General features: G+C 63.2%; 1 protein-coding gene across 8 annotated transcripts; it reads left to right on the top strand.

Moving 5' to 3' along the window:
- The first annotated feature begins 4,388 nt into the window (after positions 1-4,388).
- On the top strand, positions 4,389-23,225 carry MIER2 (MIER family member 2). 8 transcript variants are annotated; one of them, XM_041762001.1, is made up of 16 exons: positions 7,025-8,327; positions 9,165-9,234; positions 9,710-9,800; positions 10,538-10,637; positions 10,941-11,083; positions 14,592-14,717; positions 15,064-15,187; positions 15,621-15,712; positions 16,110-16,179; positions 18,154-18,305; positions 18,570-18,651; positions 18,732-18,826; positions 20,235-20,359; positions 20,461-20,588; positions 21,352-21,781; positions 22,250-23,225. In XM_041762001.1, exons 5-16 carry the CDS (start codon positions 10,949-10,951, stop codon positions 22,269-22,271), a joined length of 1,581 nt encoding a protein of 526 aa, XP_041617935.1. In that variant the 5' UTR covers positions 7,025-8,327; positions 9,165-9,234; positions 9,710-9,800; positions 10,538-10,637; positions 10,941-10,948; the 3' UTR covers positions 22,272-23,225. The 8 variants fall into 8 exon arrangements, with proteins under 8 accessions (XP_041617928.1, XP_041617930.1, XP_041617932.1 ...); XM_041761998.1 differs by lacking the exons at positions 9,165-9,234; positions 10,538-10,637 and adding an exon at positions 4,420-4,438 and having other exon boundaries at positions 8,223-8,327; XM_041762000.1 differs by lacking the exon at positions 9,165-9,234.
- Positions 23,226-26,998: the final 3,773 nt, after the last annotated feature.

Here is a 26,998-nt window from a genome sequence, read left to right as displayed (position 1 = left end):
GGGACTCGCGAGGCTGCAGGGAGGAACACACCTCCCCAGGGAAGAGAAGTCGGACGGATCGTCAACCTTAGGAATCTTTAAAATAAGACACACTAAAAAAAACCCCCAAAAAAACAAAAACCAAACCAAAACAAAACAAAATAAAAGAACAAGACACACTAAGAGCTTTGAAAAATTTTTTCTTCCTGAAGATTTATTCGTAAGCGATCTCCGCGCTCAGGTGGCGCTGCGGCTCACAGCCCCCAGGTCAAGTCGTGCGCCTTCCAACGGAGCCCGCCGGGCACCCCGAAAGCCCTAAACCAACTGCCCAAAATGATGTGCAGGATCTCATCAAAGATCACTTCTGGGGCGCCCGGGGGCTCAGGGTGGAGCGGCTGCCTTGGGCCCAGGGCGTGACCCCGGGTCCCGGTCTCGCCTCGGGCCCCCCGCAGGGAGCCTGCTGCTCCCTCTGCCTGGGTCTCTGCCTCTCTCTCTGGGTCTCCCATGAATAAATAAATGAAACCTTAAAGAAAAAGACCACTTCATATTTTAGCGTTCTTTGTCGAGTTGAGAAAATGCAAACTTCACGCAAATATATCTATGAAATAAAAGTCAACCAGCCTACGTTAAGCTGCCCACCTCGAGAGTCCAGGCGTCAACCGGGAACCACGCGTTGGCGTTGCACCTGGGTTTCGCAGTCGGCCTCGCTGAGGCTGCGTGTGCACACGGCAGGCTGTCTGCGCCTCCGGGTGTGCTTTCACGAGCGCCGGCAGGCACGCAGCTGCGTCACCACCATCGCCAGCTCCCGGTTGAGAGAGACGACACTGTCGTTTGCCTCCAAAATTCCCTGGTGCTGCTCAGCTGTCAGCTAGTGCCCATCCCCAGGCTCCACTCGGTGTCCCTGAATTGGAATTTTCCAGAACTCGGGTAAGCGGGGAAGGCACACGCTGCCGCCGGCTTTGTCTTGTCCCCCTCACGCCCGCGGTCGCGATCTGCGCCCTCATCCTCCTGGGGGTCCAGCTGAGGCGGGCCCGCTTACACCTCGGGCGGGACAGACGCTGGGTCTTCTTCGCCTTCTTGTGTTGCACATCGAAATTGCCTGACTGCTTGTGTTTGTTCTTTAAATCTTTCAAGCTGCGACTCACGCCCTATATCAGAGGCGAAGCCCTCGGGAAGCAGATTTTGAGACAGAGATCATGGACAGGAGGGCTCCTGGGGACCGCACTTGGCAGGCAGTGAAGGAAGAAGGGCCGGACAGAGAGACGGGGCCGTGGCGACCGTCTCAGCCAACCCGACGGGGCCTCTGGAGCTTCAGACTCGTCCTCTGCTGGCCACAGGTGCTGGCTCATGTGTTTGCACGGACAAGCCCCCAGCGTGGACAGCCTCTGCGGAGGAGGGGGGCTCCCTTCGGCCAAAAGCAGGGCCCGGGGGACCTTCAGCTTAGAGCCACCAGCCGCCAAGACCCCAGCAGCTGGGAGAAATGCTGCTTCCACATGTCGGGGGCGTCAGATGGTGCCCACGGCATCCACTGCGGTCCACCCAGAGCTGCTCAGTCCACGTAGAGTGTTCTGGAAACGTCTCACCCAAGATTGTGCTAGGCCTCCTTTTCTGAGGGAAGACGTGCACGAAACGATGAGTGGGGTGAGCTGCGGTCTGCAGAGCCACCTCAGGCTGCGGCTGAAAGCTGGCCCTCCCCACCCGCAGCGCACACTCTCCACGGCTCGCTCTCGCTCTCTGTGACCCGCAGGGCGGCCCAGACCACAGGCCCTGAGACGCCCAAGCACCTAGTCACCAGCCCCTGCGAGGCCACGAGGGCTGCACAGTCCCCGTCACTTGGGCCGATGACAACCAAAGAAGGTGCGCGGCACGGTGCCCACGCTCACGCGGGGGTCCGGGCCTTGGCCACTGCCAGCGCCAGGAGTGCGCTCCCTGCCTCTCTGCTTCTTCCTTTAAGACTCGATCAAGGACACTGCCAAGTTCTTAGCTCTATTTCTTTTACTTTTTATTTTGAAAACCATTCAGGTTTACAGAAGAATAAGTACAGCAGAAACTCCACACACCCGTTCCCACAACCAGCTGTTAACATCTTGCTCCTCTTCCTTTATCTTTTGCTCACCTCCCCCCGCCCCCGCCCCGTTCATGTTTGGTAGAGACAAGCTACACTTTTCCTAACTACTGAAGTTGCACGCATTTTGGCACCTCACCCCTTTGTCCCTTTGGGCTGCTCTATCGAAAATGCCACAGTTCAGGTGGCTTATAAAGACCACAAATGTATTTTTCATGGTTCTAGAGGCTGCGAAGTGCAAGATCAGAGCGCCTGCAGCTTTGGTGTCCGGGGAGGACCTGCTTCCTGCATCCTAGGCTCTCTCTCCGTGCCATGCTCACAGGGTAGAGGGACAAGGGTGCTCCCCCAAGTACCATCATATTGGGGATTAGATGTCAAATGGGAATTTTGGGGGAGACACAGACGTTCAGTCTATTAACCCCTAAATATTTCAGTGTAAATTTCTTTTAGAATAAGAACACTCTCTTACAGAACCACAGCCGGTCATTAACTTCAGTGAGCTTGACATTGATATAATGTATTTATCTAATCCACACCTCAATTCCAATTTTGTCAATTGACCCAGTGATGCCCCTTCTAGCGTTTCCCTCCACACTAACCAGATCCAGGAGCTGTCCTGTATGAAAACCTGTTTTTTTTTTTTCTTAAAGATTTTATTTATTTATTCATGAGAGACACATAGAAAGAAAGAGAAACAGAGAGAGAGGCAGAGACACGGGCAGAGGGAGAAACAGGCTCCATGCAGGGAGCCCGACATGGGGCTCGATCCCGGGACCCCAGGATCACGCCCTGGGCCGAAGGCAGACGCTCAACCGCTGAGCCACCCAGGCCGCCCTGAAAGCCTGGTTTTTAACAGCGTTAGCATTTCCGAAGAATATAGTCCTTCTTTGTTTAATTGAATGTTCCTTAGTTGGGGTTTGTCCGAAGTTTTCTCAAATATAGATACAAGTTTTGCATTTCTGGCCAGATTAAGTGATGTAGTGTCCTTCTCAGGGCATCACATTGGGAGGTACGTGGTGTCCATCTGCCCCTCACTACCATGATGTTATTTTTTTTTATCACTGGGTCAATGTCGCCTCATTTCTACACTGTAACTAACGACCAGTCAGTGGAGAGAAACTTTCAGGCCTTAAAAAGGTCCTTGTCTTTATCTGATGCCTGCCCTCCACCCGTCACACGTCCCCGAGGATTCTTGTCGCAGTCCTCTCTGAGAAGTTTTCTCTGGTTACCCTAGGCTGACTCTGTCCTGTTCCTTGCTTTCTGCCGCGTGTTAGAACACAGACACGCGACTCACTGCATCTGTTGCTCGTCTCCCTGCCTTGCTGGACCCCACGGGCCCTGCACCCGGTTGAGGGCTGCAGGGGGCAGGTGCTTAGCTGATTGGCTGAACGAGTGACTGAATGGATGACCAAGTGCTCTGTGGGTCAGTGAGGCCTGTGGGTCACAGTGGCCTGACGCTCCCATCTGAATGAGGTGCAGCTGCGACAAGGGGTAGGGAGTGCCCTGACTCAGGTCGCGGTGGATGGCCAGGGCCCGAGCCTGGCACAGGGTCTCAGAGGGCTGGAGGAGCATAGAGCCCGATGCAGCTCAACTTCCCCGGGCCACTGGCTCTTGGCCGGGACATGGAAGGCTCCTGCGTTCCCCACCTCCCCTGCCTTGCTGGGAACAGCACCAGGTCATCCATGCCAGAAGCCTGGGGCGTCCTCCGTTCTCTCCAGGCATCGGGGGTCCGCCTTCCTGCACCGTCCACTTCTGCCCCAGCCGATGGCCTCCGTGCTGGGCTTCCTGTGCGTCCCTTGCTTTCTGCTCCTCTCCTCATGCCACCTGCACGATGCACGATGCCCGATGCAGGATGCACGAAGCAGGATGCACGATGCACCCTAAGCCGCCAGGCTGACCTGCGCGCTGCGCCCTGGGCCACTAACCCTAACAGGGGACCTGGGGACCGCGGCCAGCCGGCGCGGGGGCGGGTCCTGCACGCGCAGGGCACCACCTCCCGGCTCGTCCGCGGGACCTGCGCGCCGGCTCGGGGGTGGCTCTCGGCACCGCCGGCGGGTCTCGCTGGGCCCCGAGCGCAGAAAGTTCCAGAAGCACGTCGGCCGGCCTCCCCCGGCGGCAGCACTTGCGCGGGCGGCCCCGACCCGGGGCACCGGTCGGACTGGACACGGGGCAGGTGTGGGCGCCGCCGCCCCGGCCCGACCCCGGCCCGACCCCGGCCCCGGCCCCGCGCGCCCACCCGCGCGCCCGCGCACCTACTACGCGCCCGCCCCGCCCCGCCCCGGCCCCGCCCCGCGGCCCCGCCCCCCCGGGCGCCGCAGCCAATGAGCGCGCAGCCCCGCATCCGGGGATCCCGGCGCGGCCGCCGCCTCCCGCGCACACACGGCCATGGCGGAGGTGAGTGAGCGGGCCGGGGGAGCCGGCCCCCCGCCCCCGCGCGCCCGCGCCCCCGCCGCCGGGTCCCGCCGCCCCGGGCCCCGAGCGCCGACGGCCCCCCCGCCCCGGGGCGCGCAGGCCCGGCCCGCCGCGCCGCACCCGTCGGGGCCCGGGGGGCGCGGAGCTCCGTCGGCGGCCGCCCCCGGCCCCCCCGCCGCTGCCACATCGCGGGCGCAGTGCGCATGTGCGGGCGGGGGGCGGGGGGCGGGGCGGGCCGCGCGGAGGGAGAGGCTCGCGGGCTGGGGGCGCCCCCCCCCCCGGCGCCCGCCAACTTCGCCGAGTGCGCTCCCCGGGCGCGCGGTCGGGACCCCGGGCGGGACTCGAACTCCGGCCCGCCCTGAGCGGACCCGGCGCGGACCCTCCCCGGGGCCGACCAGCCTTACCTCTGAGAGCCTCCGCGCGCCAAGCGGGCCTGCGACCCCCCCCCCCCCCCGCGGAATCCCGCGGCCAGATGCGCGTGGGGACGCGGACTCTGTGGCTCCGGAGCCCGGACGCGGGGGAAGACGCGCCCAGGACCGTCTGGGCGAGCAGGAGCCGCAGGTAGCTTCAGGCGCGTCACACCGCGGACGGGAAACTTTCACTTTGGGGTATTTGTGCTGATTTGGTCGGTTTTTGACTTTGGAGTGTTGGATGAGGCGGGCGGAATGCCCTCACCCTTCAGGGCCCTGCTGAGGGTTAGACGGTGCACCCGCCGGGGCTGCCTACACCTGACCCCTGGTGCGCGAAGTGAGGGCCCACGCCAGACCGGCCCACAGACTCAGCAAGTGATCCTCGTCCAGTGGGTGGGGCCTCTGCAGCCCCCAGGGGAGAAGGTGCCCACCCTATGGGCTTGGCAGGCTCATGGGGTATTCGGCACGGCTGTGGGACCCAGCCGGGTCTTGTGTTTTAGCACAACACGGTGGGTGATGCACAGGTGGGAATGGCCACTCTCTTCCGCAGGCGACCGGAGGGGCAGCAGAGAGGGCGCGGATGTCTGGGTGCAAGGCCGGACCTCACCAGCCCGATGTGCTGGGTGACTGGATCCAAAGGGTTCTTAGTTCTGCTTCCTTAGGGAGCATTTAGGGAAACCGAGGCCTCCCGGGGGGTCAGAGGCAGAAGCCAGGTCTCTCGGTGGCCCGGCAGGCAGGTGTGGTGCTGTGTCGGTATCTGTGTGTGCTCCTGGCTCGGGCATGCGTGGCATTTGGGCGGCACTCCTGGGCTGGCAGGTGGCTGTGTGTCTCAGAGAGGTGGGGCCAAGTTTGGGTCCTGACTCTGCCTTGCCCTCGCAGCGGTCAGCTGCCCAGGCCGCCCCTGCCCCACGTGCGGACAGTGCGCGCTGCTGCCCTGGTGAGTGGATCTGAGTTGGTTTCCCTGGAGAAGGTCCGTGTATGAGCGCACCCGTGTGCCTGGCGCTGTGCGAGGCCTTGAGGGTCCGGCTGTGAGCACAAACCTGAGGGTGCCGTTCCCAGAGGCCCGAGAGGCTGGTCAGTAAAGGACCAACAAGTGTGCAGGTGACAGAAGTGACAAGGACACTTGTTGAAGTGCAGGCGCCCCCTCCTCTCTGTGACCTTGGGCAGGTGACGGTTCAGAGCCTCATTTCTGCGCCTCTGAAACGGGAAGGCCCTAGATTTGAGGTCTCGCAAGACCTTGGCTCAGTGGCTTGCACGGGGAAGCTGAGCCTGACGGAATTACGGTAAAGGTGGCAGTTTGTGAGCTACCTGTGAGCGCCTGGCCGGTATCAGCCGCCTGGTCTCCGTCGTTGCTGGAGCGGCATCAGCACCCCGAGAAGGTGGTGGAGCCCCGTGCTGTCGTCCTCGCGCGTACCAGAGGAGTCCCTGGACGACTCAAGGACCGTGCTTGTCTTGTGTTTTGGACCGTCCGGAGCGGTCCTTTGCCCGTAGGGTGAAGTGCGTGTCCTCCCCGTGGCCTCAGCCCGGTGGGGTGGTGCCCACAGACCTCCTGGGAGGGACCGGCTGGCTCCTCGCCGCCCGTTGTCTCCCCTCAGGACTCTGTGTGCCCAGCGAGCCCGGTACCTTGTGTGGGTGGAGACGGGCAGAACCTGTTTCCCGATGGGCCGCAGCACCCGGCTGGGCGGCTGGCCCGGGGCACGTGAGCCCTAGATGTCGGCGAGCGGGGGAGTGAAGCCGGCGGTCAGCGGTGTGGGTGGGGCCGGGCCCTCCTCCCTCACCACGCAGGCTGTCCCCTTGAGAATCTTGGTTGTAGGACAGCGATTGTCGTCTTGGTGGCCCCGAGGGCTGGCCGGGCAGTTCTCCCGCAGGGTCCGTGCCCTTGGCTGGCCGCAGGGTTGGAGCCGACCGCGGAGGCGAGCGTCCCTGCTCCCACGAGGCCGTTGGTGCCAGCTGCTGGCTGGGACCCCGGGCAGTGGCCTCCCAGTGTAGCTTGGGCTTCCTCACAGCGTGGCATCCGGCGACTGTCCCAGAGGACACCGGTGGACACGAGCTGCCTCTTAAGACCTAGCCTTGGAAGTCTTCTGGGCCCCCCAGGCCCAGGCCCTACGGGTCTCCAGGGAGCGCACGGACCCCGCTCCTCCTAGGAGCGGCAGGGGGAGGAGGGCGGGTGGGAGGGACGTGGGTGCAGCCACTTGGGAGCGTGGATCCGCACGGCCTCGCCGTGGGCTCTGCCGGGAGGGGCAGCGGCGGGAAGCAGACGCCGCCCGGGGCCGGGGACGGGGACGGGGCCGGGGCCCTGCGCCCCAGCCGTCGGGGTCCACCTGAGGCGGGCAGGCCGGAGCCCTCGGTCGCGGGGCCCCGAAGGCCTGCCCGGCTGCGAGGGGCGGGGAGGGTGCTGGCCCCGACCCCGGGCCCTGACCCCGGCCGCCTCGGCCTCCGCCTGCACCCGCCGACCCCGGCCCAGAGCTCAGGGCTCCGCGCTCCCGCCACAAGCCGCGCCGCACATGCGCAGACGCCGGCGGAGCCTCCGTGTGCCCGACACGGGCGTGCAGACTCGCACGCGCACACGGCGCACATGCGCAGACGCCTACATGCGCTCGCGGACCCGCACATGCGCAGACGCACGCAGGGCCTCCCTGCCCGCCCATGCCTCCGCACGTGCAGGTGCTCCAGGTGCGCAGACACCTGCCTGCACACACGCGTGCTCGGGCTCAGTGGCTGCTCCCGGTTTCAGGTCCCCGCCTCCCCACGGGCGGCTTACCCACCTCCAGGGGCGTCTTGAGGACCCGGTGAGGGAATCTCTAATAAACTTTTTCCAAATCCTAAACTTAATTTTATTAGATATTCGAATCATTTGTGTGTGTGTGTGCAGAGCTTTACTGAGGGACGTTCGTGCAATTCACATGCAGACTTGACTGGTTTCTAGCACATTCAGAGCTGTAGGGCCATCAGCCCCCTTGAGAGTGTCCCATCCCCTAGGGGAAGCCCCCCCAGCCCCCCAGGGGCTCCCCAGCCCCAGTCCCCCAGCCCTCGCCCCATCCTGCACGTGTCACACGCGTGGACTCGCACCCCGTGGGGCCTCCTGTGTCTGGCTCCCCCCCTGAGCGACGTGGGCTTGGGTCCATCCCCGGGGCATGGGGGGGCCTCGCTCCTGCCGGCGGCGGGGGACACTCCATTGTTCTGCCTTGGTTTGTGTTCTCATCGGCTGGTGGACGTGTGTGTTCTTTCCACCTCTGCTGCTTGTGAATGGTCCTGCCATGAATGTTCATGTGCGAGTTTTAGTGTAAACGTGTGTTTTCTTCTTCCTTGGGCGTCTTGGGGGAAGTAGGGCTCAACTCTTTCCCTTCCCCTCCTAGGTTTTCAGGCGGGGGCCCTGTGATGTACACTAACAAAAGACATTATCGAGAGAAATAAGCACAGTTTATTAACACAGGCAGCACACATCACGTGGAGAAGTCACAGTGAGTAACCCTGGGGCTGGCCAGGACTTGGGCTTGTGTGCATCTCAACAAGAGAACAGTAAACGTGCACCACGTGTCACGACACAGGAGGGCTTTGAGTCCGTCCGGGCACCAGGTTGTGGGAAGGTGGAAATGCGGGGAACTAGTGGAAGGCCAAGCTAGTTAGTTAGCAAGGTTGGCTTGTGCAGACGCGCTTGGTGCTAAGCTGCTCCCCTCCTGGTTCAGGGCGGGAAGGGGGAGGCACCTCACAGGGACTTACGTTCTGCTTTGAAGCAGACAAGGGCAGCGCGGAGGTCATCCCATGTCTGCTTTTGCTCAGCTGCCTTCATCTCACGGTAACCTGTATGCCAGAGTGGCATACGTTGGGGCGGCACCCTCTGACCCCTTCAGTGGAATCGCTGGGTCCCGTGACCCTGCCCAACGGCTGCGGGACTGCGGACTGCTTTCCAGAGCACCTGCCCTGCTTTGCATTTCCACCTCTGACTTGCTCTCCTCTGATGGTCGTTTTCTCGTGTGCTTGTGGGCCAACTGCATCTCTTTGGAGAAATGTTTGTTCAGCTCTTTTGCCCATTTTTGAATTGCGTTATGTTTTCATTAACGAGTTGTATTCTAGATGTAGGTCCCTTCTCAGCGGTGTGATCCGCAGACCTCGTCTCCCTTTGTGGGTTGTCTTCTCACTTCCTCGATGATGTCGATTCAAGCAGAAAAGTCTTCTGTTTAGATGAAGTCCAGTTTATTATGTACTTTTCTCTTTTTTCTTGTGCTTTTGGTGTCTTATCTAAGAAACCATGCCTGTGTCCAGGCAATAAACGATCTGTTCCTCTGTTTTCTTCTAAGACTAATACAATTGTAGCTCTCCTGCTGAAGGACTTGGATCCGTTTTGAGTTCACTTGTGTGTGGTGTGAGGTAGGCATTCGGCTTCATTCTCTTGCATGTGGATTCTTATTGTCCCAGCACCATTTTTTGGAAAGACTGTTTATTCTCCGCTGAATTGTTTTTGTCACTTTTGTTGACATTCAGTTGGTGACAAGACTGTGGGTTTATTTCTGGGTTCTCAAGTCTGTCCCTTTGATGTAAGTGTCCAGCTTTACGTCATTGCCACACTGTTTTGATTACTGTAGCTTTGTAGTAATTTAAAAATCAGGAAGTGGTGTATTTCAGGGTTGCTTTGGCTTATCCGGGTCCCTTGACTTTTAGTATGAGTTTTGGAATCTGTCATTTTCTGCATAGAAGCCAACGGAGACTCTCCCAGATGAGGCCACTTCCTGAGGTCGTCTGGAGAGTTGGGCTCTGAGCTGCACCTGCTCCCAGGCGTCATGCAGAGACGTCCGCCAGTGGGTTCCGGACCAGCCGAGCCAACCTTGCTTCTGTTCCTCCGCAGGCCTCCTCGCTGGAGAGGCAGAGCCCTGGCGTGGCCTCCTGCCTCACTCACAGCCTGTGCCCTGGGGAGCCCAGCTTGCAGACAGCAGCAGGTACCTTCCTTGCCCCGTCCTTCCTCCTGCCCAGGGCCACCAGGGCCGCTATGGTTGTAAGAGACAGTGTTTTGTGCAGCCTGGTAGAGCCAGGGACAGGGGTGCGGGACTCTGTCCTCATTTTGTAGTGGGGGCAGGTCAGCCAAGGAGAGGACCAGACTGCCTCCTCCCTGGGGTGGCCCTTAGACCTGGCAGGCAGCATAGGCACGAAAACTGGGTTGTTCGGTGCTGGGTGGGCACTGCTCCCAGGCGCTCTGCATCCCCCACCACCAAGCTGGCCCCTCGCAGCCCCACCTCCTCCTGTGTGTGCTTTGGAGCCATGTGAGGGAGGAGGCCAGCCTCAGCCTCTATTGCTCCCTGGCCCGGGTATGGATGGAGCCCGTGCTATGTCCTTTTGTGTTTGTTTTGTCTAAATTTGACTTACTGAAGACCAGAATGGAGAGAGAGCAATGAACACATCCTGGTTCTTTTGGGAAAACCAAAAATCTGGTCACATCTGCCATCCTTTGGCCTGTGCAGGTGGTAGTGATGTGGCCCCGCTGAGGCAGGAGAGAGGACTGGCGTTGGCCGGGCCTCCTTTGTGTCCCCACTGGCAGTCTCCCCACCCTGTGCTGTCCCTGCAGTGACGCATGGAGGTGGGTGTGCAGATGGGGACCTGGCCCTCATGGGTCCTGCTCTTTCTGCCCTGCCTCACCTGGTGCTCATTTCTTCCTTGTCTGTGGGCTCTTTCCCCACAGGTGTCTGGTTAGGGAGACCAGCGAGCCCCCGGGAGAACACGTCCCCCTGCAGTTCCAGAATTTGTGTGTATAGTGGGCCAGCTGTGTTCTTCTGCCAGAGGTCATTGTGTTGGGAGTTCCTCTGCGGTAGACTGACCCTGCTGACCCCCACTGCGCAGACACGCACGCACACACACACGCATGCACACACACCGTAAGTGCATGCTCGTGCCTACACGCACACCTCCAGCCTTCCACACACAGCCTTGTGCACACACAACCTTTCACATGTGTATGCACATGCACACGCGTCTGATGTGGCCGCAGACAGTGGGGCTTCGTCCCTGGTGACAGCTGGGGCAGTGCTGTGTCCTACCCCAGCCGTCCTCAGCCTGGAGCTCATGCGGCTGGTGTCTCCCCACAGTGGTGTCCATGGGCTCTGCAGACCATCAGTTCAACCTCGTAGAGATCCTGTCCCAGAACTACAGCATCCGAGAGGAGTGTGAGCAGGCCACGGGAGACGCGGAGAAGCCCGAGGGGGAGCTGGAGAAGGACTTCATCTCCCAGGTACTTGGCTGAGCTGGTCCCCCTGCCCCTGTGCGTGTGGAGCCCCCTGGGCAAGGTCACAGTTTCTTCATTTGGCTGAACCCGGCTGCTCAGGTTTCAGAGGGATAAGTACTGCCTGTGTGTCTGTGAAGCGCCAGGCACTCTGCGAGGAGCTGAGGTCACAGGTGTCGGGCCAGACCTGCCCCCGCCTCTGGGGCTTTAGGGCTCTAAGCGTTAAACCCACTGTTTTCTCTTTTTGGCCTAAGAACCTCTTTTATGTTCTTAGAAAGTATTGAGGATTTCGGAGAGCCTTGTGTGGGTTATACAGTAAACGTGTTGTTAGTAGAAATAATAAGTGTTTACGAAAATGGAAAAATAACAGGGGTGCCTGGATGGTGCAGTCAGTTAAGCATCTGACTCTTGATTTTGGCTTGTGCCCCGATCTCAGGGTCCTGGGATTGAGCCCCATGTTGGGCTCACTGCTTAGTGGGGAGTGTACTTCTCCCTCTGCTCCTCCCCCTGTGCGCACACACTCTCCCTAAAGTAAATAATTTTAAAAAGTGAAAAAATAGCTTAAAAAAAAAAGATTTTATTTATGCATGGGGGCGTGGCGCAGAGATAGAGGCAGAGGGAGAAGCAGGCCCCATGCAGGGAGCCCTACGCTGACTTGATCCCGGGACTCCGGGGTCACGCCCCGGGCTGAAGGTGGCGCTAAACCGCTGGGCCACCCGGGCTGCCCAAAAAATAACTTTTAAAACGAAAACAGGTGGGGGGCTCCTGGGTGGTGTAGTCGGTCGAGTGTCCAACCCTTGGTTTCGGTTCCGGTCTTGATCTCGTGGTGGTGGGATTGAACCCCGCGTCTGGCTGTGCACTCGGTGGGGGTCCGAGTGGGATTCTCTATCCCTCTCCCTGTGACCCCCACATTCTTTCTCTGTCTCCCTCTCTTTCTCCCTATCTCCGGCGTAAATAAATAAATCTTAAAGAAAACCCAAAACAGGTTGGGGCGAAGAGTGGAATAGCTCTATGTTTCTGTCGATGCAGAAAGTGGAAGCAGGAACGGGAACCCAGCTGCTGTCGTTACGGCCGCCTTTAACCCGTTGTGATGTGTTCTTCTGGTGCAAGTACGAGTCTGTTCTTGAGAGAGGGGCGGGTGCTAACAACCTTTCCAGATGATTGTGGATGTTCCTTGATGCGGCACCTAAATGCAGTAAGAGGTAGTTTTGTGCAGGGTGGTTGCGGAGCGGCTTCTACAACCGCATCCTGTGCACGGTCACGATGGAACCGTTGGTGGTGACCCTGGAGTGGCTCTTGCCTGCTGTGTGGTCTTTTACCTTCTGCATGTGACGTGTGTGCAACAGACTGTTTCTCCAGCTCACACGTCTCGCAAATGTACGTTCACACGGCACAATCGAAGAAACCCGCTCGTTCATACCAGAGGTGGGAGGGTGGGGTAAGCAGAGTTGCGGGGCCAGGGTCAGGCCGGCTGTTCCTGCCCAGGCCCCTCGTTGGCCTGCGGTGGCTGCCTCCCCTCTGTCCTCGCGTGGCGAGAGCGAGTGTGCGGCCTGGGGCTCCGGAAGCACCTCATGCTGTTGGATCAGAGCCCCTTCCTCACGTCGTTCCGCAAAGGTCCACGTCCACGTACGGTCATGCTGGGTGTTGGACATCGTCAGCACTGATGTCATCAACTGTCTTTCAAGTATTGGGAAAGTTTTTTTTTAAAGCAGGAATCACGGGGCATTTACCTGGTTTGGTGCCGAGTGTCTATTGGTGCCAGTTTGGTCTTACAACCAAAGACAAAAGTCTACTCTTTAAAAAAGAAAAAAAAAAAATCTAAAAAATTTTAACATGAATATAAAATGTTTCAAAGTAACCAAAAACTAAAATCATCCACGTATTAGTTAAATACCTGACCTAGGTTTTCTTCAAATACAGTTTTTAAAACCTGATTAAGGTTAGAGAAACGCAAAGGCCATGTGATCTCATATGCGGAATTTAAGGAACAAAACAGCAACAGAGGGGAAGGGAGGGAAAACTAAGACGAAATCAGAGAGAGAGACAAACCATGAGACCCTGAGCTCTGGGAACAGACTGAGGGGGCCGCTGGGGGGACGGGGCCTCGGAGGGTGGTCGCCACGGGGGCGCCCGATGGGATGAGCGCCGCGAGGTCTCTGCACCTGCGGACTCACTGGGCGCTGCCCCCGAAACCAGGGCTGCAGTGTGTTAACTACCTTGGATTTTTTTTTTTTTAACTACCTTGGATTTAAATTAAAAACTGATAGAGAACACCGCGTCTGGGGTAAAAGCAGGAGCGCTGCCGTGTCGTGTTACGTGTTACATTGCCAGCCGGTCCCACAGATCGTCAGGCTCACGTTGTTAGATCCAGACTTTCCAGTATTACAGTTTTTTGCTCAAACACCGGAGTTTTACCACGGCTGCGAGCACAGTCCGTGGTCTGGAGGGGCGGCTGGCGTGGCTCGGGTCCGAGTCGTCCGTCCTCACCGGCCCCGTCCGTGGGCACAGCAGAGCCGTGTGGCGGCCGTGAGGGCCCCACGCACACCCTCCCCTCGGGGTGTGGCATGCAGGCGCTCACGTGCTCCCCGTGCCTCACGTGGAGAATTAACGTGTGCCCTGAGAGACTTAAAGGAGCCGTTAGCCCAGGGTGCCCATAAGGGAAGGTGGCACGTTTACCCCCGCGGGCGGCGAGGAGGTCGCTGTAAGGTCTGTGCCCGGCGGTGCCCTGGGTCCCCCCGCGTGCAGCCCAGCGGGGCCGGAGAGGACGTGGTCTGGGGTCCCAGGTCCCAGTGTCAGTCCCCCGGCACACGCACAGGTGGAAACTCGGTGGGCGCAGCGACCGTGCCCGTCGGCGGGGAGGGCGTGAGGGAGGCCGGGTGCTGGCCGCTGGGGAGACAGCGGACGTCGGAGGCTGGTGAGACCTGCGGGCCAGGACATGTCGCAGCCACACGGTGCTGCTGCCGGGCCTGGAGAGACCAGCGTGTGCAGCGGTGACCTGGGCGCAGAACCTGGGAGGGCGCCAGGTCGCCGGTGTCTTCCTTCCCATTGTGTCTCGTTCGCCGCCGGCGCCGGGGCGTTTGGCCTCCATCCCCCCCGAGCTGCTGGGGTGGGGCTGCTCTGCCGGCGAGGCCGACCGTGTCTGGGCACCGATGCCTGGACCCCGCCTCCGTCCGGGTACGGGGCGTTTTCATCAGAAGCAGACGTTGCAGCTCACCAGATCCTTCTTTCACGGTCGCCAGGATGGGCCCGTTGTTCCCCTTATGACACGTCAGCAGCCATGGCAGAGAATTGAGGAGTCGAGGCATCCCATGTGCTGGGGCGCCCCCCAGCCGCCGGTCCTGGCCCTGTCCCGCCAGGCTGCAGCCTCGGGCTCACCGCGGACTGTCCGGGCGCGGGGGTCTCGTCCGCCTCTGGGGGTGTAGGGGGTGCTGGGGCCCGGCTGCGGGCAGCTCTGCTCGCAGCAGCCGCGCGGTTCCGGACGCCTGAGCAGCCCCCTGACATGGCCCTGCCCCCGCAGAGCAGCGACATGCCCCTTGACGAGCTGCTCGCCCTCTACGGCTATGAGGCCTCAGACCCCATCTCGGAGCAGGGCAGCGAGAGCAGTGACACCACAGCCAACCTCCCGGACATGACGCTGGACAAGGTGAGTGGGGGCTGGGGGTCGGGCCTGGTCACCCAGCCGAGCCGCTGGCCAGAGCCGCCACAGTGGGCGCTGGAGGAGGGATGGAGCGGACAGCGGCGTGGAGACGTGCCGCCCGGTTCCCCTGGGCCAGGTCACGGGGTGGACACCACATGCTCTGTGGACGGGGCGGCCCTGGCTGGCCTGCCCTGGGCCTGGTCCCCCCGTCGGCACAGGAGCTCCCACAGCACGTGTGGGGTGGGGCTGCATGTCCGTCATGCCTCTGCGCGCCCGAAATTGCCGTCATCAGGTGTCCTCCTGAGACGGTCGAAACAAACCAAAAACGTGTTCTTTGCTTTCTCATTAAAAGGAACAAATAGCGAAGGATTTGCTCTCAGGGGAAGAAGAGGAAGAGACACAGTCGTCGGCCGATGATCTTACCCCGTCCGTGACCTCCCACGAGGCCTCCGACCTGTTTCCTAACCGGACTGCATGTAGGTGTGCCCTGCCCCTCCACGTGGGCTGGCCAGAGGCTCGGGATGCAGGCGATGGGGCCCTCTGCAAGCTGAGACTCCGCGGTGCTGGATGCGAGGGGGGAGCGGGTCGGTGCCTGTGGCTCAAAGTGTCAGACCTGGGGCCGCACCCTGAGGCCGGCCTGGGAGGCCTCGGGAGGCCTGGCAGCGGTGTGGGGTGGGGGCTTGGTGGGTTAGCGGCTGCTGCGGGGGAGGCGCCTGCGGCCCCTGGCCCAGCCCATCATGCACCCATTGTCGGCCGGGTGTGGGTCACACTCCCTGCAGGAAAGGCACGGTGGGGGGCAGGTGGTCGGGGAGTCGGGGCAGATGCAGGCAGCGGCGCCCCAGAGCTCACGAGCCAGGGTGGGCCACTTGCTGCCCCAGGCGCGCCTCAGCTGCCCGCCTTCCCCCGCAGCCTGCTTCCTGGCCGACGCAGACAAAGAGCCTGGCTCCTCCGCTTCATCCGACACGGAGGAGGACCCCCTTCCTGCCAACAAGTGTAAGAAGGTGAGCGGCTCTGACCCAGTGGACGGTGGGCACAGGTCTGTGCGTTGGTCCCGGGAGCTGAGCTGGGCCGGGCCGGTGCTGGACTGTGCTCTCGGGAGCCGAGACCTCGGTGCTGCTCTCCCTGTGACGGGGCCCAAGGTCCTGTCCGGGAACCTGGGGGCTGGACCGCAGAAGCCCGGGTGCTCGCGCCTCGCCTCCCTTGCTGCGTGCCCGGCTGTACCAGGTGGCAGGCAGGTGCGGACACAGCCGCTCGCACCCACACGCACCTGCCTCTGCCTTGCATGCTCTGGGCCACAGGACTTGGTGTCTGGGCAGATGGCCCGGATGAGCCCCAGGAGCCGGGCGGCCGCCCTGGGGCCCTCGTCAGCCCTGAGCGTCTGGGGCCTCTTCCTTGCAGGAGATCATGGTGGGGCCTCAGTTCCAAGCCGACCTCAGCGGCCTGCAGTTGGAGCGCCACGGTGAGAAACGTAAGTCGGGCAGGGTGAGCGTGGGACACGGGGGCAGGAGGAACGAGACTCCATGCAGCCAGGGGAGCTGCTGTGTGCCCCCCAGGACCAGCTCCCCAGTCCTTGCCGGGCACTTGGGGCCCAGGCCGGGGCCGGAGGAGGTGGACGTCCCCTCCCTGCTGGGCGGCCCTCCTGCGTGGCCAGCACCCACTGCCCTCGGCTCGTCCGCCCTCTCGCTCCTCCCTTCCTGCCCACAGCCCTGTCCTTGCCTCATCAGGCTGCACGCCTTTCCCCCCCAGCTCCTCCCGTGTCCGGGCCTCGTCCCAGGTGTCCTCCCGAGACCAGCGTGTCTCTGCCCGGCGCGGTTCTTCAGGGCATGCACCGTCTGGACTGGACGTCTGTCTGTCCTCCGTCCCCCTAGAACACGGAGGGGGCCGGTTGTCCTTTGAGACAGGCATTGCCACCTGCACTTACAGGTGAAGGGAACGGGATGTGAAGTCCCCTGGCTGTGGGCCCAGCCCTGTTTCCTGCGGCCAGGCTGGCGCCCCGGGGTCAGGAGTGTCTCCCAGGATGAGTCAGTGGCTGAGGCTGGCCGTGAGGTGCGGCCAACAGAGGAGGCGGGGACTCGGGGCTGGACGCTGGGTCGTGGGCTCGGCGCGTGTGCTGGCCCTGCGGTGAGCGGAGCCGACAGGAGTGGGTCAGCTGGGTCGGGACGGTGGAGGGGACACAGGAGACCCTCCTCCAGGAGGGGCCCCGGTGCAGCCTTGTTAGCTGCTCCCCAGGTGCAGCCACGGCCACAGGAAGTGTGGCCTCTGGGCCCCTTCCTCCTCCTCTTCCTCTTCCACGAGCCACGCACCTGCGCCCGGGGAGCGGCTGGGCCTTGGTCCTGAGGGCTGGGGGCTGGCTCTCCCTCCGCCGTGCCGCACACCCCAGAGGTGGAATCCACGCGTGTGGACGCGGCCCTTGTGTGCCGTGTGCCTCTTCCTGGTGCGAATGGAGGGTTGGTCGGCGTTAGCCATGGTTAGCCACGCGTGTGGCTGCGGCGTGTGTGCGCGTCTGTCCGTGGACGGATGGCTGGGAGCCGCCCCCGGAGCCACACGTGGGAGCAGCTGTTGCCGTGTGTCCTCGTGCGCGGGACGCCGTCTGTGCTGGTGAATTTAGCTCCCGTGGCGGGAGAGGAGCGGCGTCCGAGGGGGGGGTCCGTGTCCTGGCCGCTTGCGGGGCTCCTGTGCGGCCCTGCCCAGCCTCCCTCCCCGTGTTTACACTGTGTTCGTTTCTCTTTGACCCGCGGGCGTCCCTGTGGCGTTCCGGATGCGGGTCCCTCGCCTGCCGTCTTCTCCGGCAAGGCCGCGTCCCCCGGGGTGCCAAGGTCTGGGTTGTCTGCATCTGTCCTGACCACACCGTGCGGCCCAGGGGAGCCGTTCCCTCGGCGTCTCGGTCACGTGCGGCGCTGGCGACTTCGGTGACTGTTGCGTGCGGTTGGCCGTGCGGGTCGGCAGTGGGCGCTGCGCTGGCGTCGCACCTGGAGCCTGCCGCGCTCACGGGACCCTGGCTGTCAGTGCTGTGGCGGCTGGGAGCCAAGTGTGTGGTGACACCTGTCCTCCCGCCTCATCATCCGGCCTCGTGGCCGCTCACACGTCGAGTAGTCGCCCCAAATCCTCAGTTTTGTTTGTGGAGACGTGCGGATCCCATCCTGAGACCAGCAGGGTTTCTGTGGCCTTGGTGCCGTCACAGGAGATCTTGTGAAAAATTTGGTCTCTCCTTGGTTTCCATCAGTAGAAACGCAGGTTGTTGCTTGAAGCAGCCTCATGTCCTGGACTGAGCTCCACGGGGTCAGGAGATGCCGTCTGGCGACCTGCGTGTGGTCCCTGCTCCCTGCCGAGAACCACGCGGGGCCTGCGGAGGCGCCCGGGGGCCCAGAGGACGGAGCCAGCTGCTCCCAGGGCTGGGGCGCAGGTGCGTGCCCCAACGTGACCCCGGCCCTCCCTCCCGCAGTCTACGAGAACGAGGACCAGCTGCTCTGGGACCCCAACGTCCTCCCTGAGAGGGAAGTAGAGGAGTTCCTGTACCGGGCGGTGAAGCGGAGGTGGCACGAGATGGCTGGGTCGCAGCTTCCGGAGGGAGAGGTGGTGAAAGACAGTGAGCAGGTGGGGCCGCCAGCGGGGTGAGGAGGGCCCTGGGGTCGGAGGTCAGAGGTCGGCGGGGGCTGCGGGGCAGAGGGCTCAGGGGCTCAGGCGGGGAGGGGCGTGGGGAATGGAAAGGCCCCGGGGCAGAGGGCGTGCCATCAGCCCCTGTCCCGTGTGGGCACGGTGAGACCCCCCAGCCCCACCCCGGTGCGGTGAGCGCCTCTGCTGTTACCTGGGGGCGGGCAGGGTGAGGAGGGCCGGTGGGAAGTCCGTGTGGCTCCCCAGGCGCTTTACGAGCTGGTGAAGTGCAACTTCAACGCGGAGGAAGCCCTGCGGAGGCTGCGGTTCAACGTGAAGGTGATCCGAGGTGAGCGCGGCCTCGGCCTTCCCCGCCTGGCCGCTGCGTGTCCGGGCGCCGTGGTGCCACCTTCTTTCCTCCGCCTGCAGATGGGTTTTGCGCGTGGAGCGAGGAGGAGTGCAGGAACTTTGAGCACGGCTTCCGAGTGCACGGGAAGAACTTCCATCTGATCCAGGCCAACAAGGTGAGGATGCGGCTCCCGCGTGGCTCGGCACCTGCAGCCCGTCGTAGGCCTGGGCCCACCTCACGGGCTCGGCGCAGCCCCCCAGCTCGGCGCAGCCCCGGGCCGCTGCTGGTCTCCGCACATCTGAGTGCAGGACTCCCAGGGGACCCCGGGCCACAGCCTGGGGCGTCTGCCCCGTGTTCCTGTCCTCTACCGGGGCTCCCGCCCCGCCCCCCCCACCCCAGGCTGCTCTGGGCTGGAAGCCCTGGCTCCTTGCTGCTCACGGGGCTGTCGGGCCCTGGGAGGGCCGGGCTGACACCGGGCGCCCCTTCGGGTGGGAGTGAACGCGGTGTCTGCTTGGGGCGGGCGTGGGACGGGCGGCCTTCAGCTGACGGTGCCCGGAGCTGTGCCCAGCAGTGGTGACTCGCCAGGTCCATGCCTGTCGGCCTGAGCAGGTTCCCAGCCAGGCCTTGGCCGCTCCGTAAGCGCATGGCCGCAGCCCTTGTGCCCCTGTGCCCGGCCTGCCGGCGGCGGCCTCCCTCCCCACGCACTCCGGCTTCCGCTGGAGCTTGAGCCGCTGACACGATGGAGGCACAGAGGGGTCTTCTGGAGCAGAGCGGACGGTGCGTGTGCTCCTGTTCCCGCCGCCTTCCAGACCCGCCCCCGGAGCAGGGTCAGGCCCCTCCTGGTGAACAGTGCGGGGGCTCCAGTGCCATCACCGGCGATGGGGCTTCTGGGCGGCCCCCACGTCCTGATGACAGGCCGAAAAGAGTGTTTCTCTAGTGGAAGCGTAGCAGACCCACGAGGTCGTGTTGGTCTGAGGCGTGTGGCAGAGGTACAGACTTGGGGTGAGCCGGCGGTCAGTGCCCACCTCCGTGTGCACACTCGGGCCCTGGCGTTACACCCGGTCATGGATGCTGTGCCCCGTGGTGCTCCTTGTCTCTGTGGTTTATCTTACGACACAAGAGGTTACGTCGGACGCGGGGAGCCCACCTGCCTGCTGGACGCGGGTCTGTGGCACCCGGTCTCCCCGGGGCACTTTACATGTGAGACTTTCTGGGTTTTTGTGTCTCGTTGTAAATGACAACCTTGAGCCAGGGTCAAGCCTGTGCCGTGTCCTCTCACGGAGTCCTGTTTGCACACGTGGGCAGCTCCGCGCTGGCGTGTAACCGACCGTCTGCACCTAGTGGGCGACGCGGCTTGCGTCATCCCTGCTGGGCCTGCAAGGGGCAGGGCTGCCGCTGGTGTGGGCACGGTGGTCTGGGGTGCGGGGGGCGGGCCCGACGTGGGAACAGGGTTCAGCCTCGCGCCCGTAGGTGGTGCCGCCCTGCTTGAGGAGGGAGGGTGTGCTCGGCGGGCAGTGGCCTCAGCGGTGTCCGGCGCTGGTGCTCCGCGAGGCAGAGGCCACCCCTGTGCTGTCCGTCCGCAGGTGCGCACACGGTCTGTGGGCGAGTGCGTGGAGTACTACTACCTGTGGAAGAAGTCCGAGCGCTACGACTACTTCTCGCAGCAGACGCGGCTGGGCCGGAGGAAATACGGCCCGTCCGGAACCACGTGTGTGCCGCGGGCTCCCCGGGGCCCTGTGGGGGGGGTGTTGGGCTGGCTCCCCCCAGGGCGGTACCTCCCGCTGCCCTTCACAGCACTCTACCCCACAGGGACACAGACCAGGACCTGGACGGCAGCGACCCCGACGGCGCAGGCCGCCCCCGCTCCTCACCGCCTCTGCCCCCTGCTGCCGACGGCCTGGCCTCTGAGCAGGACCCGCTGGCACGGATGCACACGGGTGAGAGTGCAGGCGGGTGCCTGCTCTTGGGGGAGCCTGCTGCTCACGAGTGGCCTGACCTTGGCCCCCGGGGCTGACGGGCGGGCAGGGGCCAGTGCCTCCCCGCCCCAGAGACTTGGGCCTGGGGCGTCACCCACGCGCGGCCATGGGGACGTGCTGCCTCGTCACATGGAGGGGACAGTGTGTGTCCAGGGCTCCTTGGCGACCGGGCCCAGGGCCTCACGGGCCCAAGACATGGCCTGGCCGGGCACTGGAGACCCTGGCGGCGACCGCAGGGATGGGGACGAGGACCTTGGTTCAGAGTCTCCTGTGCTCCGGGGTGTGCGTTGTCCTTTGTTCCAGACTCTGGTTGGTTCGTGGTTTGGAACCAGGAACCACATCCACGGCCTCCTGGGCCGAATCACGCACCTGTGTGCAGAGGCTTCTCGAACTCCGTGTCTGTCTGTACCTTTCCGCGTTTTCTAGCGTGTCTTACTCTGTTTTGTCGTTTCTTTCTCTTAATTTCTTTGAGCCTGTCACGTTCTGGTCTTGGTTAAGAGGCGGGAGTGACGACCGGCCAGTCGAGGGCCGTTGGGCCAGGCACACAGTTTGAGTGTGAGCGTGTGCGTGTGACGTGTGTGAAGACGCTGAGTGCGGAGGGTCCGCGGCAGGGGCACACGGTGTAGCCCGAGGCCCGGGGCGCCTTGTGGGGGCGGCCCCAGGTCCCAGTAGGGCCGGCGCGGGTGCCCCAGGGGCTGGGCCTCAGCTGTGTTCTCCCCCGCAGAGCCGCTGAGCGTAGACAGCGCGGCCGGCAGTGTCGGTGAGCCCGGGGAGAGCTCCGACAGCCTCCCGTCCTCGGAGCCGGGGCCTTGTCCCTTCCAGCAGCTGGACAGCCCTCCAGCCGCGTCCCTGCCCAGGCGGCCCCCAGCCCTGGCCGAGCCCGCCTTCTACCCCCCGGCCACGGCCACCCCGGAGCCCAGCAGCAGCCCGAGACTGGCTGTGGACTTGGCCCTGCCGGGGGCCCTCCCCGAGGAGCTGCCCCTCATCTCCAGCCACGCGGACATGAACGGAGAGCCCGAGGAGGCCATGGCCCCGGCACAGGTGGCCTTGTCGGTCACCGAGTTTGGACTCATCGGCATTGGGGACGTGAATCCCTTCCTGGCCGCCCACCCAGCGTGCCCGGCCCCCGGGCTGCACTCGGAGCCCCTGTCACAGTGAGTGCGGCCCCTGCCCCGTCCCTGTGCCCCCCCCCCGTGTCCCCCGCTGCGCCCCCGCTGTGCCCCCTGCTGCGCCCCCAGCCTCCGGCTGAGCGGTGGGGAGGGGAGGGGAGTGCCCCGAGGGCCCGAGGATGGCGTGGCCGCAAGGAGCAGGTTCTGTTGGTTTCTTTACTTTTATTCTCTACTTTTAATTTGGCTTATTTATTTTTTTGACTAGGTAAATCATTCATATGGTTCAAAATCCAAAAAGGTACAAACGGGGCCAGTGCCAGGCTCCTCCCACCCCTGCCCCAGCCACCAGCCCTCCCCAGGCGCCAAGGACAGTGCTGCCTGGGGGAGCCTGTCAGCCAGCACGAGTGACGTCACGGTCTGCTGGGGGAGGCGAGGTCGGGAGCCACGGCATCGGCACCAGGCCGTGCGGTGTGTGGGGCCGCACTGACCCTCTCTCGGTCTCTCCTCCTGCAGCTGTAACGTGATGACCTGTTGATCCCTGGCCGCGGGCGGGCGTGCGTGGCCCGGACTGGACGTGGGGCCGCCGCGGGCCCGCCTCTGCCAGTCTTCCCGACCCCCCCCCCTCCGCCTGGGCCTCGGGTCACGCCTCCTCTGCTTCAGAACACGTCACGGACGGGGTGAGCGGTGGCCGGGCTGCCCCGCCCTCCTCACACACAGACTGGCGCCCTCAGTGCCCGCCCCGCCGCCCGCACGGCCCAGGCTGCTGCCCCACCCACAGGACCCGTCGGGCAGCTGGATGCGGAGGGCCCAGCCCCGTCCAGCCAGCAGAGGCGAGGAAGGTGTCCCCGCCCCGCCGGGGAGGTGGGCCGATGGGGCAGGATGCCGCCCCCACCAGCAGCCTCGGTCCGGGGCGCCCTCAGCACTCCGCCCGGGGTGGGGGCAGCTGCTACTCGGTGCCAAACCCCGTGGGGCACAGAGCCATATACCTCGACGTCGGCCCCGCCCGCCCTCGACCTCCACCCTGCTCTCCACTTCAGGAAACGCCGCACTTTACGCCCCTCTTGCCTCCTCCTCTCTCCGGCCCGGAGCAGCCTCGGGTGTGGGGTCGAGGAGACGGGTGACCTGCACCCCCTTGGGTACCGAGGCGCTCTTGCCTGCAGCACCGAGGGGCCGGCCCCAGTCCGTTCCCCTGACCCCGTGGGTCATACTTCTGTTGAAGCGCCCCAGCAAGGTGGTTTGGGGGCCCGGTCCTTCTCTTTCCAGCTTCCCTAGTTTTATTTATGTTTCTGTTTACAAATTGGAGTGGGGTCCTCCGCGGGGCCAGGGCAGCGCTCCCCAACCCCCGGGTGTCACCAGGAGAGGGTTTTGGCTCGAGCCCGCCTGCAGCGTCGGCCTCGACCTTCCCTCACCCCACCAAGGACCACACTGTGAAGTGCTAACTGCCTTGAATCCCTTGCTGTTTTATTTATTAAACTTGATTTGAAGCCCACAGGTGCCTTGTGGTAGATGGGGAGGACGGGGTGAGGAGGTGCGGGGGCTGCTGCTCACTCGGCAGACCCCGTGACCTGGGCTCCGCTGTGGCCCACACGGGGCTGCGGGGGGGCCAAGGACAGCAGGCCCGGTGCCGGGAGGAGGCTCCGGGGAGAGGCTGGGGGGACGGGTGGGAGGGTTCTGGGTCGGGGCCCTGGAGGGGGGGCTCGAGGCCACAGTTTATAGTTGCCTGTGGTGGCTGCACAGGGGAGGGGGCAGGAGACACTGTGTGTGGGGTGCTGCCTGGTGGGAGGGGCAGGAGACCTTGGGGGGCAGCCTGGTGAAGGGGGCAGGAGGCACACTGCAGGGCTGGGTTTCCAGTATGGGGTCAGGGGTGCGGGCGCGTGGGTGATGGCAGGGCGTCCAGACGGTGGGGTGGAGGATTTGCTTCGGTTTCCTCGCTTCTTCAGAGGCGTCGCCCGCGGCCTCCCGCCCGCTCCCCTGCAGCAGACACCTGCGTACGCCAGTGTGTTTTTTACCCTGCGTTTGGAGATTCTTATCTTTCATCTGTTTTTTTGCCTTCCTGTCCACGATGGGTCCCCTGTCCCGTGGTGGGAGGCGTCGGCCGCTTGCTGGCTGTCACCTGCACCCTGGGATGCGAGGCGTCTTGCTCCGCAGGGCAGAGGCCTAGACGCACGCCACGAGGCTGCGTAGGCCGCGGCCGCGCACCCTGGGAACAGACCCGAGGGCGTTGGCCTTTTCTGGAGAAATCCGCGACGACTGCGCAGTGTCACCGCGTGGAGACCCGAGACGGGCCTCCCGGCTGCTTTGGAGTGTTGGTCGGGGCCTTGGTGTGTCCGTCCCGCGTGGCCTTCGCAGCCACATAGGATTCCAGGTTGACTTTGAACACTTTAAATATGTTTCATTGACTCCTGGTTTCTGTCGTTTCCTGTTTCTCCAGGCAGGGCGTGCCTGTCCCCTCCGAGGGGGCCTCGGTTTCGTGTTTGGCACCAGCAGGTTGGTTGGGACGCACTTCGGTGCGGCGTTGACGGCGTTGACGGGGAGCCGCTCGGGCCGAGGGCTGGGGCCTTTCCGGAGGCGAGGCCGCCGTTGCCCGACGTCTCCGCTGCACCCCAGTGTCCAGCTGCGCGACCTGGGTGCCGCCCTCCCGGGAGCCCTGAGCGGCTGTTGCGCCCCGGGTGGGCCGGTCCCTGTGCCCTTGAAGTCACACCGTGTATGCTCTGGTTCTAGTATTTGTACTTGGCTTTTTCCATTTCTTTTCTGAAATTCTTCATTTTCTACCTTTTCCTGTAGAAATTAACCTTTTTGTAACCGTTACCTGAATCTTCACTGTTTCTGCCGGCGCTCATTTCCAGAGACGCTTCTGTGAACTGTTTTCCCCTGGATCCCGGGTCCCTGCGTCTCCAGTGTCGCTTGTTGTATCCGAACGAGTCATTTTCGTCGCGTGGGTGTGGACGCACGCAGGCCCGGCCGGGCTGTGTGGGAACCTTGTCGTGTGGTCCCTGCGGGAGTGCGCATCTCCCCAGGAGCTCCCGCAGGAGCCCTTGAAGGAGACTCGTTACCACGTCTGTGTTGTGCCTGGGACTGAACCGGGGACTGGCAAGTCTCGCACCCTCTTGGCCAGGAATGCAAGGGTGTTGGGAGGTCGCAGGAGTGGACTTGGGCTTTGGGGAGACTGGCTGGGAGTCGCTATGGGGCAGTGCTGGTTGGGGGGTGCAGCAGGGGGAGCCCTCTCCGTGGAGAAGTAAGCAGCTCACGCACTCTGGCCACGACTCCTGGGCTGGGGGGCCCTGGAGCAGTGGTCGCCTGACAACCTCAGGCTGTGGGTGTGCAATCCTTCCTGATCACTAGGCCGTGTTTCCTTCAGTCCACGTCGACTGCGTGCCTGCTGGGTGCTGGCCGCTGGCCCTGGAGCTCAGGGCGGGGGACGGGGATGATAAGCAGACACAGGAACGGTGCCAGAGCTTAAAGGAGGCCGTGGACATGACGTGTGGGGGCAGTTGGTGGCCTGCGTGGATCCGGAATTCACTGATGCTACATTGTGACCTGAAGGGGACCCCAAGTGCCTGCCTGCTCCACCGTTTCATGGCCCCTTAACCCTCCAGCGGTGCTCCCTGAGTTGGGCTCCCGGTCAGGCAGTTGAGTACAACCTCAGGGCGGAGGTACCCTCCCAGGGACATGCAGGTGGAGAGACCGAGGCAGCAGGCCGACTCCAGGACCCTGAGCAGGGGATAAAGCCCCAAGAACTCCCAGTGTGGCCTCTCTGAGCCCCAGGAGTAGACTTCTAAGTAATCTTTACACCCACGTGGGGCTGGAACTTAGCCCTCAGGGAAGTACAGAAAGCGCCAAGAATGCTGCACTCGGGCACCTACTGTGTGCCAGGCGCTGTCTGCCCCCCTCCCACGCATCTCTCCCCAGTCTTCACTGTATTGGAGACAAAGGCACCGGGAGCCCATCAGGTGGACGGGAACTAATGCCTCTGAGCCCTGAGCTCCACTCCCTGGTGGATCTAGGGGACTAACCCTAACCCTGGTGTCCAGGGGACCGGCCGGGGGCTCAGTCTGCCCCTGCAGGTGCAGGAGGAGCTCTCGGGGTCTGGCTCCCAGGAGCAGGCCTCGCCAGCCTCAGGCGTGCTCTGTAAAGGGTTAAAGCAGACTCCAAGTGTGAAGACTCCCTGAAATGTGGGGGACCCCAGCCAGCAGACGCAGGAGCCCTGACCCCAATCCTAATCCTTGCTGTCCTCTTTAGAGTTTAATCCTGACCCTGCCCGGGTATTTAGGGACAGGGTGAGATTGAGGTCAGTGGGGGAGGGCAGGTGGCCACACTGTTGCTCCGGCCACGCTTCTCCCAGCTAAACAGGCGGCGCTGCTTCCCACCCAGGGTCTCTGCCCACAGGAGCCTCCCCTGGAGACCCGGGGCCCAGCCGCAGCCCCCCCGCCCCGCATCATGCCACGTCCCCTCGGCGGGCTGCCCCCGGCCATCTCCCCGCCCAGCACACAGTAGGTGCTCTGTAAGGAAGCCCTGTTGACTCCAGTGCAGCCTTTCACATTCTCTACTTTAACTGAGGGTGGGTGGTCACCTTGAGCTTAAAGTGAGGAAAGTTCAGGAATACGGTCAGGTGACATTTATGTGTCCCGGATGCCGTCCGCATGTCACTCATCAGGCAATTCTCAAAGAACCCACGATCCATTCCGGGCTGCACGAGTGAGTGAACGGATGGACGGAGGGAGCTGAAGCCTGGGACCTGCTTCCCCTGGGGTCCTGCTCCGAGTGGCGGCCAGAAAGCCAGTGAGCAGCGCCCGGCTGGAGTGGGAGAAATGCTGGATCCAACTGAGCCTGAAACTGGACCCTGCGGCAGCCCCACCCCCGGCCAGACTGGAAAAACCCTCCAGCCCGGGAGTAAAGCTGAGTCTCCTGCCGCCTCCGCCTCGAGGGAGTCCAGTGACTCCTGCGGCAGGAGGAAGCTGTGTTTTTTTTTAAGGATGTGCAACCTCCCGCCGCCCCCAACTCCTTGGCGGGTGCGGTTGGCAAGGGGGGGGTGCTAGGGCTGTGCCTCCCACACCATCTCTCCGCCACACCGTGGCCGGAAAATCTGGGTCCTGGAGTTTCCATGCTGGACTTTGTCATGTCCTGGGGGTGGGCTGGGTTATTTTGAGTGTGTGTGTGGAGGTGTCTGGGGGCTGCTCAGCGGGGGGAACGTTGTCTGGAGCACTCGGGAGCTGGTCCCGGACATCCCGCCTCCCACTGCAGGCGTCACAGAGCCCCTGATCC

The sequence above is a fragment of the Vulpes lagopus genome, chromosome 7, assembly GCF_018345385.1.
Source record: "Vulpes lagopus strain Blue_001 chromosome 7, ASM1834538v1, whole genome shotgun sequence".
Classification (NCBI taxonomy): domain Eukaryota; kingdom Metazoa; phylum Chordata; class Mammalia; order Carnivora; family Canidae; genus Vulpes; species Vulpes lagopus.
The sequence above is the reverse complement of the archived record's forward strand: the minus strand, read 5'-3'. Positions and strand labels throughout refer to the sequence as shown.

Coding starts and splice junctions, on each gene's coding strand:
- MIER2 (XM_041761994.1), top strand. Junction 9,801..10,940: donor CAGCTTGCAGACAGCAGCAG/GTACCTTCCTTG, acceptor GTCTCCCCACAG/TGGTGTCCATGGGCTCTGCA. Junction 15,713..16,109: donor CTGCCAACAAGTGTAAGAAG/GTGAGCGGCTCT, acceptor TCTTCCTTGCAG/GAGATCATGGTGGGGCCTCA.